The 20274-nt window shown below is 43.0% G+C and overlaps 1 protein-coding gene across 15 annotated transcripts in view; it reads right to left on the bottom strand.

Moving 5' to 3' along the window:
* Positions 1-1418: 1418 nt before the first annotated feature.
* sox5 (SRY-box transcription factor 5) overlaps positions 1419-20274 on the bottom strand; it is a 232718-nt gene continuing 213862 nt past the window's right edge. For 9 of the 15 annotated variants that reach the window (XM_051391850.1, XM_051391851.1, XM_051391853.1 and 6 more), the window contains 6 exons: positions 14851-15046; positions 11019-11194; positions 7549-7648; positions 6967-7140; positions 5593-5809; positions 1419-4819 (listed from right to left, as the gene is read on the bottom strand). In XM_051391850.1, coding sequence (XP_051247810.1) covers positions 4522-4819; positions 5593-5809; positions 6967-7140; positions 7549-7648; positions 11019-11194; positions 14851-15046 — 1161 coding nt within the window. In that variant the 3' untranslated portion in view covers positions 1419-4521. The remainder of the gene's footprint in view (positions 4820-5592; positions 5810-6966; positions 7141-7548; positions 7649-11018; positions 11195-14850; positions 15047-20274) is intronic. The other 6 variants (XM_051391852.1, XM_051391845.1, XM_051391846.1 and 3 more) reach the window with 4 other exon arrangements.

The following is a 20274-nucleotide window of genomic DNA, read 5'->3' as shown; positions in this document are numbered from 1 at the left end:
CTTATTGAGAATATGCACAGCAAAATACGAACAGGCATTCAAATGGAAATCTGTAATAGTTTTCACTCCTTTGTCTCAACTATTGTGATTGAAATAGCCAGTGGATAATTGTGGTTTAAGCTGAGCTAACTCCTACAGTACACCTTAGGGTGTGTGTGTGTGTGTGTGTGTGTGTGTGTGTGTACAGTAAGTATGTGTGTGAGTCTAGCCACCGTTTGCTTCCTCCAGCGTCTCGTGTAATGCTGACAATAAAGGAAAAAGAAAAATCTGAATCCCCTTTCTTGCTCTTCAACTATTCACACATAAACCTTTTCTCAGGTTTTTACCTTCAGGCTGCCTCTGAAAAATTCACAACGCCCAGAGTACTAAGTCCTTCACTTACCGTAGGAGTTGTGGATCTGCCCCCATCGTGCCTCTTTATTGCATCAAAAGGGCTTTTTTTGTGTGAAGCTATGGTAATTAGCAAACCACGTAAACTCATCTCCTCGGAGTGCATTTAACTGTTTTATGCGCAAAGCATCAGAGCGGGCGGTGGGGGTTGATTGCTGGAACATATGGACACAGATGGGGACAGCATTTTAATGGGCGCACTGAGTGGGGTTTTGTGTTTTTAACCCTTGAAAGTGGAGGCATGAACATCCTCAACATCCTAAAGCGAGCATCAATTAAAGATTTGCTTTTAAACCGGCGACAGCAGCACAGGCGGCTGGCATCCGGCGCTTTGGCGGGGCTTAGTGAGGCAGTCAGGGTACACAGCCTCCCCTTCTTTTTTTTGGTTTGTTTTTGTGAGTTGCACATTTGCACACACACACACATTTCATCACTCACCCCCTTCCTCCCTCCCCTCTCCTCCCATGTCCCTTGTTGTGCTTAATTAGGTTATCAGGTTGCTAACGGGTCGTGATTCGGCTCCGAGTCTCCCAGCTGGCCCTCTGATTGGAGGGGCAAGAAGGTGGACTTAGCATAATTAACACGTTGTTATGGAGATGATTGAATTGTTCGGTGACACATGGGCAGTGCCACCGCTGTGATGGCTCACATTGTGTCGCTGAGCGGAGGACGGAAGATGTTGAAGACTTTTTGAGACGAAAACAAAACACAGGTGGAAAACACCAGAATAGATTTTATATGCATCACCTGTTCATAATGTGAACAACTGACTGAACTTAGTTCAGTTCCACACTTTGTACACATCTACTCATCCATTTATCTTTTTGCTTTTTTTTAATATCACATAAACAAGCGTGGATGCATTCACTGTCCTCTCCACCGATGGTATTTCTGCAGGTTTTGCTGGACCTTTTAAACAACGAGCACATGGCGGTGTATATTTGTATGTTTATGTGAATATGTTGGAACTGTAAAGCCATTGTGTGAATGTATGTGTGGAAGAAAGAAGTGACCAGGACCAGCACAAGTTTTACCGAACACATTGCTGTCTTTATTAGAGCCTTGTCTGGCAGTAATACTGAAAAAAAAGTGAACTTAGAACAGATGGTGGTGGCAGCCCACGGCTTTTTTTTTTTTCCTGTTTTTCTTTATTTCTTTGATATTTTTCTTCATTTTTTTTGTGTGCGAGTACTGCGACTCTTGCTTTTCTGTGGCATGGATAACATCAATAAAAGAGACAGTAGGGAGAGAAAAAAGAAATATACAACTTATATTACACTGTGTTATGAACAAAATATAAATCTATAACTCTATGTTATATTTACATAATTATCTTTCTTGATTTTTCAAGTTGAGATGGTAAGATATTTTTTTTTAACTAATAATTATTACTTTGTTTTGAGCTCCACTCATGACTTTGATTGTCTTAAATAATATCATCATCATCATTTTCATTGTCTTGATATGGGGACAGACCTTGCCAGCAGGGATGATTGACGTCTTAATGCCCCACCCACCCACCTGATACCCTAAAAATGGATTGATCCACTTAGTCCCCTCTCAGCCCCCTCTCTCCAGCATTGGGTTGAACCATGGCGTGATAACAGGGGTGACTATACAGCAAAAGTAGGACCCAGAGGCTCATTGTGTGGCATGTAGCAAACATCTACAGCGAGAATGATTGTGGGGATCACTATGTGGCAGCACACCTGAAGAGTAGTCATGGCTCTCGTAGCGTCGCGTGGAGCTAAAACAAAGCAAAGGGCTCCTGATGAGAAGTGACTTTAAAGATACTGTAGATACGCCTGGTCCGTCTCACACACTCACACACAGTGGAACACCCTTGGTGGATCAAGGTAAACACTGCTTTCCTATGATTTAAAAAGAAGAAAAACCCACCAAACTAAATATATATACAGGATTTTAAATCTAGAATTCTAGATTTTCAAGAAACAGAAGAATGTCAGCATAGGATTTGTTTGGTTGTCATGATAATCTCTTCATTTTAAATGTGTGTGTGTTTGTGTGTGTGTGTTAGTGATTGTGATTGTGATTGTGCATGTGTATACTGTGTGTGTGTGGATCCAAGCCAAAGATGTTCCACTGTGCCTCGGTGAGGTGGCCAAACTAGTAAACGGGGACGGGACTCTTTGTTCACAGAAAACAGTTTCCAAAAGTGATAAAACTGATTTCCAAAAATAAACAAAAACAAAAACAAAAAAGAGCAAAATAAAAGAGAGGAAACTTCACATTATACATTATAGTAACCATTACAAATAAAATTATAATAACAATAAAAAAAATCATGTTCTTCTTTTTCTCTGACTGCACAGAGTCTGAGTGCTTTTTAGAAATGGGTTTGGACATGAAAAGGTTATGTCTTCAGCTCGGAGGAGGGCTGGCGTCGAGTCTGTCAGTCCAGCTCACTGTCCTAACTCCGCCCACCCACCCGTCCGGAGGATTAATACAAAACGAACGCCAAAAAAGAAGGGAACATAAGAATGCAAAACAAAGCAAGGTAAAATGACAACTTTTGTTTAGATCTAAATACCTACCAGCTAAATAGAATAATGTTTCATTGACTGTCATAGTTTCATATGGTCATAAAAACCCGATAAAGAGGAGAAAAATAAATTATACTGTACATAACTTACTAAACTTAGGAAACGCTGACCATCCTTATAATTATTGTTAATAATATTATTAGATTAGAGGCAGTTTGAAGAGAAAAAATAAAATACAGTATTCAAATACAAACAGAAACACTGACTGGCTGACTTCACCTCGGCTCCGCCCACTGGGCACAGCAGGACGATGTTGATTGGAGGGAGCAGGAAAACACTGAGGGACAGAACAACAGTTGTGTGTGTGTGTGTGTGTGTGTGTGTGTGTGTGTGTGTGTGTGTGTGTGTGTGTGAGAGTGTGTATGTGTGTGTGTGTGTGGTACAGTAAGTAACAGCAGCAGTGTACGTTGCCTGTCTTTCTGTATCCTAAACTTAGTTATTTTTTTTGCCTTTCTTAGATAGATGTGACGCACATGTGCAAACAGCCTATGGATGAGTACACACGGCACACCGACACACACTCACACCGTCGGATGTTTCAAGCTAAAGTCGTACTGATGTTTTGTCCTGGACGAGATTGTGATAAGAGGGACGGAGCAAGAAGAAAACTGGTGGATTGTCTCACAACACAGTGCTTTCGTTTCTGCTCCAGGATGCCAGAGAGACTCCCCTTCTCCCCCCCTGAAAATCCCTCGAAGTGGGACAGTCCACGCTGTACTGGTCAGTCCTGACTGGACCGTCCCATCGGATTCCAAATAAAGGGGGGGAGCCGGCAGTCACAAAAACACAGAAAAAAGGGGGCGAACTGCTGACAGCACACTGCGAGGTCGAAGAAAAGATATGTTCTTGTTAAAAATAAACATGTCTGATGTCTTTCAGGTGCTTTACAACAAAAGGGGAAAAAAAGAAATGTCTCTTTTTTCTATTATTATTCAAACTTGTAGCACAAAAACAACAAATCACATTCACAAGCCACTTATTGGCACCGTGTACCTGAGTGAGAATATTATAGAACCAAAGAACAAAAAAAGCTGTTTTTTTTAAAAGTGTCTCTTGATAATAAACAGGTCCGCCATCTTAAAGTGTCATCTGTTAGCCTTTGACAGGTCCACTGTTCCGCCTTTCGTTTTAAAATGTCTCCTTTTTCTACAAACGGGTCTAAAAGGTTGCTTTCTGAGTGTGATTTTTATTTCTCCTCACTCGTGGCATTACACTCAAACTCTTGCAGTAGTACTCGAATATTCCTCAGCAAGCTTAGGGCTGGCTTGGTCGTCTCTTCCTCCCAGACTCCAGTTTGTGTAACAGTCAGTGTGAGTGACAGGTCCTGTGCTTCAGTTGATTGATCAGATGCTGGTATCAGGACTCCAGTGGGAGGAGGGTTGCGGGTCTGGCTCTGTTAAAAGAGTCTATGTTAGTTATGAGGGGGAGAGGGGGGCAGGGGGGTTGTGAGATTGGGACACAAGGTGATTGGCAAAAGAGAAAGTTTTCTTCCTGATTGGTGGGTTTGGGATTGTGTGGGATTAACCAGCTGTGATTGGCTTATAAAAAAGGCGGCTCTCACGCCGTTCTATTGGGTGATATGGTTGTCATTATCGCTGGCGTAATCGGCCTCTTCGTCCTCGTAGTCGAAGTCGTCGTACACGTCACCGTTGCTGTCGTCCAGCCGTAGCTCCTCCTCCTTGATCCGTGGCTCGTCCCCCTTCAAGCCGATCATATGGGGGTTCTGGTGGTGGTTGGCGTTGGGCTCGGGGCTGCTGGACATGCTTGAGTGCTCTGAGGGCATTTGGGGTGAGGGCATTCCCGCCATTGACAGGGCACCTGGGTAAACCACGCCTGCTGAGGACAAGGGCAACTGGCTTTGCTGCCTGTAACACACACAGAAGAAGTATTTCAGTACAAGAAACGCAGCATTCAAACTACTGAGACAGTTTCTAACAGTTTAAAGGAATATTTCAACTCATTTTCTTAATACCAATCACTGTACACTAAATGTGAAGCTACGGCTAGCAGACAGAAAAGGAAACAGCTAGCCTGGCTTGGTTCCTCTAAAGCTCATTAATTAACACGTTATATCTGTTCGTTTAACGCGTACACAAACTGAAGTATAAAAATGTGAAGTTGCAGTTTTATAGAGGGGTTATGAGGCAGACTACTTCTTAGCCGAGGACAGGTTGGGAGACAATTTTTTACAGCTTATATTATTATATTGTAGTTAGACTGATTTATTGAGACAAAGGAAATTACATCAACTAAATCCTAAGGAGATTTCATTAGTAAAACTAAAAAAGTAAAAAAAAAAGAAATTTAAAGTAAAAGTAAAGTAAAACAAAAAAAACAAAAAAATAATAATTAGAAAAATGAAATCAATAACCTGATTTTAAACCTTGTGGTTGGTGTTGATTTATTGAACATTTAAGGCACCAACATAAAATCAAATATACACTGATGCTCAAAGAATTTTGAGTTTGAGTTTTTGCTTTTGCTTGAATCTGATATCCATCATGAGATGTGAAACCTGCTCTGACAAAAAATCTAATTCAGTCAAATAAAGTAAAACAACAAATTCTATTTATGTGATAATTAGATAAATGCTAAATCCTAACAAAGACAAATTAGTTCCCCTCATCAGCTCCCTTACCCCACACTGAAATATTGTCTCATTTCCTGTCTGCGGGACCTCATGATGGCCTTGTACTCGCCGATGCGCAGCTTCTTGCCGTCCACCAGGCAGGTGCGTTTGGGTCGCGGCTTGTACTTGTAGTCTGGGTATTTCTCCAGATGCTGCTTGCTGAGGCGAGCCTGCTCCTCATAATAGGGCTGCTTCTCCAGGTTGGTCATGGCTTTCCAGCGTGAGCCTAGACAGGGACGCATTATAATAATGATCAGTTTCAGTTCTGCACCGTTTCTTCTATGGAAAATGGCTACAAAGACCTTTACACAAGAGTAGAAAAAAAAGGAGGTTTATGATCATTATATAGAAGCAAAACGATACAAATCAGTTTGAAGAAGGGATTTAAATCGAGCATGTTCGCCGGCTTTAAGATCAATTACATCGTGTGTGAGGAAGGACTATGTGTGTGGCACGCGTGACCCTGCATCACATGTGCATACCGACACACGTGTGACGGCATTTAAGCACAGCACTTACACACATCCACAAACACACAGACACACGCACACACACACACACACACACACACACACACACACGCACACAAAGATAATGGTAGGAGTTTCACCCGGAAAGAGAAAGCGAAATAGAGAAAGCAGGGTTAATGAGGAGAGTGGTGAGGACGACAGGTACTCATCTATACTAATGAGGACTTCACTTAACCTGCCGTCGTCTCGCTCAGCTCAGTTTCTGCTCAGAGGGTTATAGTATCAGACCCCTGCATGTGTGTGTGTGTGTGGGTGGGTGTAATCTTGAGCATGTCTTCCCCTGTGTGTTTCATATCTGGTCTGAATTTGCACTTGACTACTGTATGTTTAATGGGTAAAAGCTGTCAGCACTTGGCTGTTCTCTCTCTCTGTCTTTCTCTCTGTTCTGAGATCTGTTAGCAATCGAGAGAGAGAGAGAGAGAGAGAGAGAAGAGAGAGAGAGAGAGAGAGACAGAGAGACTGAGAGAGGGGGGGCTTATTAAAACCAGATTTCCCTGTGTTATAAAACGCTTAGGAGCTCTTTAAAATGTCAGGGCCGATCCCGGCGGTCCGGGGGAAATGTCAGGCGGCCTCGCGCTGCTTGTTTAATGCATAATGAATTATATCATCATTTGTCGGAGCCGTGCTCTCCCCAGCCGTTCATTAACAGCTGCTTACACGATGCCACTGCTTGTAATGAAATCACTGTGTGTGTGTGTATCTGTGTGCGCTCGAGAAAGCGGGAAATAGAACCCGCAGTGCATGCATCTTTCTCTCGCTTGGGTTTGCGTAGCAGTGAGTAAGGTGACAAGAGTGGGGCTTCTGTCACTCAGAACAGACTGTGTGTGTGTGTGTGTATATGTGTGTGTCTTACCGAGGATCTTGCTGATGTTGGAGTTGTGCATGTCTGGGAAGGCCTGGAGAATCTTTCTCCTCTCGTCCTTGGCCCAAACCATGAAGGCGTTCATCGGCCGCTTGATGTGCGGCTCGGCGCTGCCGCGACCCCGAGCCTCCCGGAATATTCTGGAGTCTGACACGCTGGGGGAGCCTGAGGGGGAGGAGGGCAAGGTGATGAGAGGCAGACAAAAGCCAAACACTTAAAAACACATGTAGACATGAAGTAGGTAGTTTACAGAAAATCCCCACTACATTATGAAAAAGTAAAAAGAATTATCTTCAAATTCTGAGATTTTACATTTTTTTTAATTTAAACTGAAAGATTAAATATTCCTTAATGGGTTGGGAGAATTATTTTGCCTTTTAAGATTAATAAACCATAACATTTGACATCCAATACATCCTCATAAGAGTATACTGTTGATGGAAACTGGAATCAAAATGAAGAATTAAGAATCACATTTTCCAATCCTTCTTTATAGAAATGTGAATTTCCAATCTAAATGACCACAAGCATGTGTGTGTGCGTATGTGTGTGTGTGTGTGTGTGTGTCCCTACCGTCAGAGTCGCTAATGGAGAAGTCTATCATGGCATGGCTGAACTTGTCCTCCGCCTGCTGCTTCAGCTGTTGACTCAGACTCTCCAAGGCAGCCTTGTCCTAAACAACACAAACAGTTCACAGTTGCAGTCGGTCAGTGAGTGAGTCAGTGAGTGTGAATATATGAATGGGTGAAATCACGGACCCAATTTACTTTTACACCCAAACACATCATTCTTATAATTGATTTGAAGTTTTTTGCCGTCAAGTTTTTATATATTATATTATTTATTTCATAGTTTTAGCTAAAAACACTTTAATTTAACCACAGAAATTATATTAGGTGCCTGTTGGCCTAAATCTGTTCGCAAGAAAATCTGTGTCAAAGATGTATAAACTCCTTCACAGTAGAAACAAATTAATCAATGAATCATATTCCCTTTTAATCGGAAATAAATCAGCGAATAACCGTTTTTTATAAATGGATCTGAACAAACAAATAACAGCAGCGATTTCAGGAGACAGTTTGTGTTTTCGATGTAAATTTGCGGGAATGTTAATGTCAACATCAAATTGTTAGAGTGCTGTACGCCTGCATGCTTGAACACACATCTGTGTCCATGTTTGCATGTGCAAGAATGCTGATTACATTTAGTCCTGTTTGGATGTTTACTGTTTTGTGTGAATACTGTATATTATGTGTGTGTGCATGAGTGTGTGTAGCAACTCCTGGCAGCCACCTGCGAGAGTGGAGTGCGGCGGCTTGCCTCTCTCTTGCAGAGGCCCCCGAGGGTCGACGCATTAGAGAGAGAGAGAACGAGAGAGTGCAGCGCGGACGAGAGCGAGGCCACGCCGCACGGCCCCCTGGGTATTTATTACAACCAATAAAAGGCTGATTTACTGAGCATTTACATGCTTAATGCAAGCAGCCGGCACACTCTGCGCTGGAACCTGACTGTCGACGAACGCACACACTCACACACACACACACACGGCGGTGCACCAACGCCAGCGTTTTACAGTTTAATTATACGATTAGGAGCGGTACCCAAAACACTGTCGTCTTCTAAAACAACCTTCCAAAAAGTGTCCCTCTCCATTTACATGTGACCCTGGCGAGCTGGCTGGCTGGATGGAGGGAGGGCAGAACGATAATGAAATGCATTTTCTCTGTTTTTAGTCCAACAGAGTTTAATTGTTAGAGATAATTTCCCCCCCAGATTGGAATAAATACGACTAAAAAGACAGGAAGGGGAGGGGGAGAACATGAGGCAGAGGCATGCTGCCGCCTTTCCTGTTTTTTTGCAAGTCATTTAAAAAGTATTTTATTTTGAATTTATTACGTTTTAATAAATGAACAATAATCTGCCAGTGGGTTGGAACGATTTAGTCATTTTGTATGTAAATCAGAAATATGTTCACACAAATGATGAGCCTCATTCAAAGCTCATTCAAGGAAAAAAAAAAGGAGCAAAAATGTGTTTCACACTTTTAGCTTTTAAGCTTCAATGTGCTGTTACAAAGGGTTTTTTTGCTGCGTGTGTGTGTGAGACAGAGACGGAGATGAACGGGGAGACAGAGTGGATGACAGGCTAGTCTGACATTAAGCCCCAGTACAGTACATGAGAAAAGTGGATTGAATGGCTGACACTGGAGCCAAGACACAAAGTAGCGACAAAACTAATCCTCTGAGTGTGTCAGGGATGACACTGTTGTATCTGAACGCCGAGAGCTCGCCGGCTTCACACTCACGCAGCACAAAGCCAAAGGGCCGTGGAAACAGGAGTGAGTGTGAGCCGCGTGGCTTCGAAAGCTGAGAAGGACTCTTTTTTTCCATGATTTTAGATTAAAAAAGATTTTATAATATTAGACACATAACTCTACATACAAAACATATATTCTCATTCTTAGTTTAACATGAAAAAATACATTTTTCTGGTAAAAATATATTCCTCAATAAGGCTGTAAAAATTGGTTTAAGAGTAAAACATTACTTTTTCACCCCATTAGACTAAAATCGTATATGATAGCACACACCAATTAACAAGAAATGACAAAAATCATATAATAAAATTATGTCTGGTATTTTATTATCCCCTGCAGTGGATTGAAACAGCTAAATACCTCCATCTAATGCAATGAATGTGTGGAACAAGCTGTGAAATATGCTCCGGAAAAATCTCCCGATGTTCCTTCACTTCACAGCAGAATTGATCAATTTCCCTGACTTCCCCTGGTGTGAATCTAATTGGCTATTAGACTGAAGCCTTTATACTGTATCTACAGTATATTACTATGTACACTCTGTCTAAATGTGTACATAAAGCCTGGGTTGAATAAGATCAGTGTGGGCTTGACTGTTTGAAACACATCAGATGAGAGAGTAAAAAAAATAAATAAATAAAGGAAGAAAGAGACGGATAGAGCTGTTGAATGTCAGCTGTGCAGATGCTTCAAGCACACTGTTGCTCTGTGTGTCTGTGTGTGTGTGTGCGCGCGCGTGCACCAGCTGACTCCCAATGTGTTTAACAAATAACCACAATTTAGCCACGCTGCCGAGGAGCCGGCGCCGTCACTTCACATTACCGTCTCCCTGACGCGGCGCTCTGCCACACACACACACACATACACACACACGCACACACACACACACACACACACGCACACAGCCCCACAGTGCGCCTTACAGACACACTCATTACCTCCGAGACGCCTCTGGTTTTACCTTATCTGGCCCTGTTTAGCTTCAACACATTTCAGCGAGCACATTGTACACCGATTTACCTCCTACATGGTGCAGTAAGGGATGGCATATGGCAAGACAAATTATTACACACTGACAATGAGACGGTACAGCTTGTGATGACTTTGGAGACTTTTCTTCTGCCTTTTTTAAAAAATGAAATAAGACCTTTGGAATCAGTTGTATATATTTTTTTTTACTGAGATCAAACACACTGTAAGGATATCCATATGTCTCCCTTTAGTTTTGATGCTATTAAGTGGGTGGGATTCATTTGTCATAAAAATCCTCATATCATAATTTAACAGATGCAAGAAAGAAACTTATCAATAAAAACTGTGTGCACTGCATTTCAGCATATATTTTCACCCGAAGGGCGGAGCAAATATAAATGAAGACTTTAAACTAAAGGTACTAATATGGACATTTAAATATAATGTCTAAAATATTAATACAATGCAATATTATTGTATAACAGCGCATCATTTAATGTGTCAGCTGACCTTTTGAACTTCTGTTGATGTGACTTGAAGTTGAACTCTGCTGTAACACACATTGTGACCATCAAATCTAATGATTTCACATTCTATACTATACTGCTATAAGTTTTAATGTGGAGAAAACCCCTTTAAAAACCTAGATTTAATCCTTTGGGGGCAGCTGTCACACTTTGTCGCCTGTTGCTAAGGTTACAGCACAATTCGATGCCACGTACTGTTATATGGATGTGATTTCAAAGCGGTTTACCTTGTCCGAGCGTCCATTGTTGAGGCTGAGGTTGCTGACAGCTGCGACCTTGGCGTCCAGGACCTGCTGCTCTCTCTTCAGCTGCTCCTTCATCTGCCGGGCCTCGGCGAAGGCCTTGGTGACCGCCTCGTGGTCGTTCAGGTAGGCTGTGGAGGACAGCGTGGACAACAAGTCTGCTGAGACACAGACAGAGACACACACAGACACAGAGAGAGGGCGAGCAATTAATTTAGTTTTGCATTAACAGTGAATAAAAATGTTCTTCAAGTGATTAAAGTCGAGTGTTTTTTTGTATTGTTATTTATTTGTTTATTTATTCATTATTTACTTGTTATTTAAACAGCATTTACAGTTGATCTTGTGTGTGTGTGTGTGTGTGTTTGGGAAGCTGGCAGGAGGTTTTTAATGCAGAATAAACCTTCCCCTGAACCATGAGGTAAAGACATTAACATACACACACAGTTGATGAGGGGCATCTGTGTGTGTGTTCGAGCCTGAGAGAGGGAGACAAACACACACACACACACACACACACACACACACACACACACACACACACACACACACACACACACTGACCACTTGACTGTCGAGTTGGGCATGTGAGTCAGAGAGTGCCCCCGGCTAGCCTTGCTACAAGCTGCCACCGCCTCCCCACCTGCCCTCAGCCGTAAACACACACACACACACACACGCACACACACACACACACACACACACACACACACACACACAGAAAGACAAAAACTAAGAACTCAGACACAGACACTCACACACAACTTCAACCCCTGGACTTTAAATCCCTTTAAAACACTCACACACACACACACACACACACACACACACACACACACACACACACACACACACACACACACACACACACATCTCTTTTCATCTTTATAGAGAGGTGGCCAGATGACTCTTATTACAGCTAAAAAGTCCTGCTAATTTCCCCAGTTGAGAACATCTGTCCTGCTGCCGAACACAGATCACATCTCCCCACTCCTCCTCCTTGCCGCCTATTATTTGTATTATTTCCGCAGCTTAGCCGCCGATGAGGCATCTGAGGCATCTGCTCCGACTGTGTGTGCGTATGCGCAATGTTGTGTGCGCCGCTATCGCCTCTCTCTATCAGTCGGGTTAGCTCTTAACAAAGAGCTGCGGCCGGCTTATGGGGCCTTTATCAGCGCTAATCCGCACCGCTAATGCCATCTCAGGCCAGATTACCAGCTTCAGATTGGTAATGACAGAGCCGTGAACTCTTTCAGAAGTCATAACCGGAAAATCTGGATGTGAGTGGGGGCCAAAAAAAAGGGGGGTCGGCGGCAGTGGTGGTGGGTGTCAAGAGAGGACAGAAGAGGGAGAGCGGAGAGGGCGATGGAATCGGGTGGCAGTCAATTTTAATCTGGAGTCAAAAGAGAGGGAGGGGGGACAGATAGATATTCTTGCGCTCATGAATGTGTGTGTGCGTCTCGCTTGAACTGACAGCGATGCCAACCATCCAGACAAGTGAATGTGACCCAGATAGAAGGGGAGGAGGATTTCTTTCTCACTTTACACACACAAGTTTAGTCTCTCTGTGAGCGCCAAATCTGTACAGACAGCCGCAGTACATTTCTGACCACAAAAACACTCCGGCAGGGAGGTCAGGGGGAACTGCAGTGTTTTATGACAGGAAGACAAAGACAAATGTGTGATCGTGGTAGAAGTTACAGGCGCTGACAGCCCTTCAGTTTGGTTTGAGATGGGTAGACGGATGGATGGATGGACGGACGGATGAAGTAGGAGAAAAAGAAACGTGCCTTTGGGTCGGGAGGTGTCAGAAGAGAAAGAGAGGTGCACTGTGGAGAAGTCAGCAGAGACAGACAAACTGAAATTCATTTGGACACGAAGGGACGTAGTGGAAGGTGAAGCTACTGAAATTCATCTTTTTACCTGCAGATATGACCCAGATATATTCTAAAAGCCTTAGTGAGCGCTGAATAATCAGATCTTATGCTCTTTTACACTTATTCATAAGCTTGTATCTGCCATTTTTTCCAGGCATGCATCTTCATGACATACATTTATTCAAACTGAGCCTCATTACAAGGGATATGAAACTGATGTAATGTATGTTAAATGAGGACAGGCTCTTTTAAAGTCCAAATGAGCTTGTTAACTAGCAAAATTATACCAATTTAGCATTCAGACAAAAAAAAAATCATGTAATCAGTGGTGGAAGAAGTATTGAGATCCTTTGCTGAGGTAAAACTAGTTATACAACAATGAAAAAAACACTCCATTGCTAGTATTCAAAGTTTTACTTACGTAAATGTACATAAGTATTATAAACAAAATGTACATAAAGTATCAAAAGAAAAAGTGTGTATTCTTATATATTACATATTGTATTTTTTATTTTTTACGGATAATCATATAAAACCTGTTTCTTCAACATAAAACACCACTTAATCAGTCCCTCCCAGTTCAAAAATAAAATATTAAAAAATATGCATGTGATTTAAAATGGAAGAGAAAAAAAACACATAAAAATAACTTCTGTGTGCATTGCTGGGCACTGGGTTGCTCACTAGAGTTTTGCCACCTTTTTCATTTCCACTACATCCACAAAACGTGTCTGTTCTTGTTCCGGTCTGAATTTAAATAACCTGAACACACATTCATACTATGTGCCGCCCACACACACTCACTGCCACATCAAAACGACCGCCTCTAGACTCTTTTCCAATTTGTCTGCCCCCTCTATCCCCTCTGAACTTGTAACAGGAATCCTAATACGACTATGAAGCGTAATAACAAATGTGCTGGTGAGCGGCTAAACTCAGTGGCAACAGATGGGACCACGAGCTACAACATAACTGCGATATGCAACACAAAACACACTGGTCTCCACACACAAATAATTCAGTAGGGATCACACACAAACTTTAAACACTGTAATCCATTTTTCTGAACAAAAAACATCTGGGACCGCAAATCCACTAATCTGATATTAAATCCACCGATTTGTTGAAAAACAGTGAGATTAGCCAAGAAGTCAGAAAAAAAATGACTAACTGCCTATTGCATAGGAGGAGGAGGTGGGATTGTGAGCTTTTGTGTGCGTTTGAGTGTGTGTTTGAGTGTGTGTGCTGTCATTGTGTCATTAATGCTGGGTGTTTGCGCTGTCCTGGCTCATGTAAGAGGCTTGTCTAATCTCATTGGTGATACCTCCTGTCTGTCATGCGCTCCTCTCTTTATTATTCCCCCGCTTCATCGCTCGGGAAAGTGCTAATCCCCATCTCTCTCTCTCTCCTTCCCTCCTTCCCCTCACTCCTATGTCTCTCGGTCTCTTTCAGTCACTAATAAACACATAACAATGAAGCAGCCCGGAGGCAAATAGCGACACGCAGGAAAAACACAAACACACTAATTATAGCCTGTTACATATGTGTAATATTTGAACTATCAGTGTTGCGTGAAAAATGGATTAAGAGTACAAAATAGTCATAATCATTTATGTCATATTTTATGTATGTGTGCATATGGCCGGGTATGATTATGGTACTGGCACTGGCAACAATGGCAGCACCACGAGGAAAATGCTATTTTTGTCTTCCCCCACTACCAGCAAGGCTATTACTGTTTGCCTTAAACACGTACATTGTGATTATTGCAAAAATGCTTTTTAGAAAAGTGCATTAAAGTGTGGGAACACTTAAAGGAAAATAGGGGTTTATTACAACTGCTGAAATCAGAGAAAACCTGACCTCTCTGATCATCAGATGATCCTTTAACCTTTCCAATGGTGTGCATGTGCGTGCGATGGATACTTAAGTCCACTTACCAATTGAGCTGACTCTGGTCGGTGGTCCTCCGATGCTGGAGGGGCCGACGCTGTGCTTCATGGAGCCGGCATGGCCCAGCTTGGTGGCGGCAGCAGCAGCAGGGACCTGTGGGGAAGTTGGGGGGGAGTTGGGTGACTTGCTCTCGGATGCCTTAGGCTTGGCCGACAGGTTCAGTGGCTGTGCACCATCACTGTCCTGCAAAAACCAAAACAGCACAGTTTCGCCTGCTGTGACCACCGTAGGAATTTGGGAGTGGGAGGCAAGGGGAGGGGGTCCTCCCCATTCCTCACAGAGACCACTCGCAATGGCGGCTTTAACACGTACCAATTAAACGGGAGCCCATGCACAGCAATCTAAGGCAAGCCTGGTGGGACAGATGACGAGGTGCATGCCACTGCCCGTATCCAAACAACTCATCGTATGCGAGACAATTAGCAGCACAGACGAAAATAAAGAAAATTTGGTGCAAACCACTGACATTCACATGCAAAATAACTGACTTCCTATCACAGCGAAGTCGAGACAATTCATGCAGATGCATGTGCACACTCCACATGCAGGCTCCTGTAAACATGCACTGTAATGCTGCTCCTCGACATGCTTCAAACAAGGCCAACGGTACGAGCAACAATTAAACACCTGAGGAGAAGAAACACCTTGAAATCATTCTCAAAACTACAGTGGGCGTCTCTGTCTGGTTTTCACAAACAATAACACCTCCCTGAGACTGTCTTTACAGCTGTGAGAAAGACACAGTGACATCTCAATGTATAAAACAGCAAACAGAACAGAGGACTGTCTGCCACTTCAATGTGCACTTGCTCCATTAGAAACAAGGGACCTTCATGGATGTGAACATGGGAGTGTGTGGAGGAAAGAGCACAGCAGTACTTTATGCCTCAACGACACACACAGCCCCAGCAACCAATCAATATCTTTTAAAGAAGCTCTTTTTACAGATCCATGTTGTTGATACCAACAGTACTCCCATAAAGTATGCCAAACAGTATTATCATGTCTATATCGTCAAATTCAGTCATTCATCTACATCAAAAGGTGTCTGCGCACAGCGATAACCTCAGTGCATGTAACAGACAGTGGCCCCTAAATGAATCGGCATGTGGACCACCGCGCGACGCCAGGGGCTGTTATCATGTTAATTGTCATGGCAACACCACCCCTGCCGATGACCTAATCCAATCAGCGGGTGAGCCTCGGAGGGTCACATGACAGGAAGGAAGGAATTAGATCGCCGAAGGGCCAGATGTACAGAGACCACTCCGTGTAATTAAAACTCCTCAATTAAAAGACAGACACAACATGGGGCCACCCGAATAGATGCACAGCAACAGTGTCTGTGAGGTTTAGAAATACACTTTGTTTGTTGTTTTACTTTTTATTATTAAATGTTCTTAAATGTCCATTTTATAAAACCGAATTAAAGGGGACTTTATTTATTACAGGTGTGGTCCTATTATAGCTAAATTTAAACCATAGAACAGAGACATTATTTTCTGGTCATTAGTCTAATTGCTGCTTAGGAGGGGTAGAATCCAACATACAGTGAGATCCAAAAAGAGAGCAAGTACTGTGTGTGTGTGTGTGTGTGTTGTATATCCACTCATTAAGACCGACTTTCCCTGATTCCCACTCCTTGAGTCGTACTAAGCCTTATGAGCCCCTCACAACTCAATTAAGCCCTTCCAATTAAGCCCCTACATGTGTACGTGCCTATGTGTGTGTGTGATCGCCACTTTGTGTGCACGTGCGCGTGCATGTGCGATGAGGCCTAACCGGATTGTCCTTCATTAGGGGGGTCTTTCTAAATAGACCGAGGACCCCCAAAGATGCCTTCACTGAGACAATGGGCCGGAGAAGAAGAGGAGAGAAAGGAAAAGAGAAAAACTGAGCGGGATCTTCTCAATCCTGACCCATATTATGGCGGGCTTTGGCTGGAAACGCGTTTGAATATTTATTACAAATAGATAATGCCTCCGCCTCTTGCACAGTGGATGGGGGAGTCTCCCCTCCGCGCAAAGCCAAATCCTATGGTGGGAAGGTGGCCAACCTGCATTATGCCAGTGTGGAGGAATTAGTTTAGACAGTGGAGCTGAGAGGCTTGGACCGACTTGTTTGTGTGTTTGTGTGTGTGTGTGTGTGTGTGTGTGTGTGTGTCTCATCGCAAGACATTGTTCAACAAGCTCTAAATCTCATGACAGTGTGTGTGTGTGTTTGCGTGTCTGTGTGTGAGAGAGGCCTCTAAAGCCTCTGAAAGGCTTGGAATCTTGAATTATTACAATTGCTTTTGTGTCTCTCTTGGCTGATGAAACAGTCTCCAGCTTTGAGACAGAAAACATGCAGAGTGACAACGAGAGCCAGAGGGACAGAGAGGAAGCAGGAGGGGAGAGATAATGTGTGTGTGTGTGTGTGGGCTGCATTTCACTTCTGTGGATGCCGACATGTGCAAGGGTTCTGCATCTTATCACAGGAGCTGACGGTTCAATTAACAGGACAAGTGTGTGTGCCAGTACTGTTGATCCTGGGCTGGTTTCTGTGTGTGTTTTGGTGTGTGTGCTACAATGTCCATGTCAAGACCTTTACATGTGCCTCCCTCCTTTCATCTCCTTGTTTATCCTCCTCTCTTCCTTTCCTTCCAGCTATAAGTGACTGTTTGGATATTAATTATATTGTCATATCTAATTCTCTCAGACAGCAGATGACACAGGAGAGCCAGATATGGCACTGCTTCTTAGAATGTGTGGCACTGTAAATGCACTTCACATTTCTACTGATTGGTATTTTGAGAAAAGAGTAGATGTGACCTAACCTTGACAGTCTAGACTGGTTGTTTTTGTCTTTTTGTTTGTTCTGTTTTGTTGACTCACAACTGTCTTTGTTAATAATAATCATTAGATTCCGTTGCAAGACTTTTTAAGGTAGTGTCAACTGTAAATATATTTGATAGTTTTGCATAGGTATTCCTTTAAATGGTTTTACTTTTATGGTTTTACTGGGCTATGAAAGTAATGACACACTACATAATCTGAACAGACTGTATATACAAAGTTTATATGGCAAAACTAGCTCAGGATTGTTGCCAAAATCTCTTTGTTATTCTTCCAAAAATGTATCAATCAATAACAATAATACTGACAGCAGTTTGTCAGTTGCATATTGCAATTACATGCCTTATTCTCTGCATTTTAGTTGTTTCTCTGCATGTTAACTGTAGAATTAGCGTATACACACAAGTACAAGTAGTAATACTACCATGTAAATATACTGTGCAGCAGCTAAAATGTATGCTTTTACATTTTTGCTTTAGTAAAAGTACATTACTGTTATCAGAAAACATACTTAAAGTCCTTAAAATGCACATGTTTTTTAATAATGTATCTGGTCATGAAATATGTTAACAACATACTGGTTTTATCTATAACGATACATCAAATTTTATGAGCTGATTTGTATGTAAAATCTTGTTGTTACCGAAGAAAAGTACATCAAAATTGTTCTTGAGTACAGTACTTGAGGAAATGCACTTTCGGCCACTGCGTGTTTGTGATGCATGTCAGCGAATGGGCTACATATGGTGCATAATTTGAATTGCACTATTGTATGGGTGTGTATGCATGCCTGCCTACATCTGAAGATCCGCTCTTGCGTATGAGAAAGCTGCATGTATGCTGCAGTGATTTGTGCACGGGTATGTGTTTGTGTTTGTGTGTGTGTGCGAAGGGGGGGGCATGGTTTCTAGTTGGCATGGTGTCTTCTTCAACACCTGTGTGTGTGTATGTGTGCATTTGAGCACATGTGTGTGTGTCCGTGTCTCACCCGAGGGTAAAGCACTTAAGCGGTGTGTGCCTGAGTCCAAACAGCTGTGAGCAGAGGCAGACAGCGCGTCTCTAAATGACTAGAGACCTGAGATAGAGCCCACAGGGGGAGCACACCTCTGAAATATACATGTCACTCACCCAGAGAGAGGGAGAGAGAGAGAGAGAGAGAAAGGGGGGGGAGAGAGAGAGCGAGCTGCAGTGGTCAGCCTGAATGAAAGAAATCAAAAAAGGAAAAAGAAAGAAACAAAAAGAAGGAAAGAATTCTTTCTTGTTTCTTTTTCTTTTTTGATTTACTTCATAAAGAAAGATAAATATCTCTAAAATGCCACAGAGCACTTTTATAAAGTTTGTCTCTCAATGCTCACAAACAGTGTAAGTGCATGGGGGGAGTAAGACCGACACAGCGGTGCGATCAATTGGCCGGTTTGGCTCCATGGGGCCCCTCCTGTGCCATGTGCGTCCACTCCCTAGTCTGCCACTCCTGTTTGACTGGGGAGGCCATTATGGCTCCCCACTTCCCCTCCACCACAGGCCGCAGCACTTGCCTGTCAGCCCAACTCCATATATATGGTAATAAGACAAGTGTGTCTGTGGGGCTGGATGGTAGAAGTCTGTGTGTGTGTGTGTGTGTGTGTGTGTGTGTGTGTGTGTGTGAGTGATGGAGGTGTAGGGAAGGGGTTGATGGACAGGGAAGCAGGGGTGCGTGCTCTGGGGTCAACCGTAAGCTTTAATCCGTGCTTTAAACTAGAGTCCTGAACATGTGAGTGTGTGTTTATGGACACAGGAGTTGGCATAGGTCAAGAACAAAGTGGAAAAAAAGGTGATGAAGAAGGGTGAAGAAGTTGCAAATACCATAGGAAAAGATGTGAGAGTGGAAATAAGAAAAGGAAAAACAGAGGGGAAGAGAGAAGGGGAAAGTGAAGATATAGGAAGAAGAGGGGAGAAGAGGGGAGAAGAGGGGAGAAGAAAGGAAGGATACAGGAAAGGAGAGGTGAAAGAAAAGGAAAAGAAGTTGGGAAACTTTGATTTATGCGATAAAATGAGGGATTAAACACAAACCAGATTGTCTGTAGGAGTCTGATCATGTGTGTGTCAATGTCTGTGTGTGTGGATTTGTGACTGACCACTACACTTGTCAGGGGGTCCCAGGGTGACAGAGGGTGGCAGGGGGCATAAGGGGGGGGGGCGTTCTGTTTGTGTATGGGCTAGGGGGGTGGTGAGGGTCCCAACGGCTGACCAGATATTCATAGAATTCCACTTGGATGGGCACAAGGCTTCCCCTTCGCCCCTATTGTGCAGCCGCCCGAGAAAACGGCCCAAACACCGACACATCCTCCAATCCACTGCGATCGTACACCAGCTGGAGTTTGGTGATAAAGTTCGGCTGCTTGAATTGCAGAGGGGACTGCCACTGTTGTCAGGGACCAAGTTTTTATCTTACCAAGGTGTGCATTAGTATGAGAAGCTGACCGTTGCTAAGGACACGTGTTTGATTGAAAGAAAAAAAAAGAAAACAAAAAAAAAAAAAGGACAAGATTCGGGATGCAATGCAACCTTCAAACGACGCACAATTTCAGCACATGCACT

The sequence above is a fragment of the Dicentrarchus labrax genome, unplaced genomic scaffold (assembly GCF_905237075.1).
Source record: "Dicentrarchus labrax unplaced genomic scaffold, dlabrax2021, whole genome shotgun sequence".
In the NCBI taxonomy this organism is placed as follows: Eukaryota; Metazoa; Chordata; class Actinopteri; family Moronidae; genus Dicentrarchus; species Dicentrarchus labrax.
The sequence above is the reverse complement of the archived record's forward strand: the minus strand, read 5'-3'. Positions and strand labels throughout refer to the sequence as shown.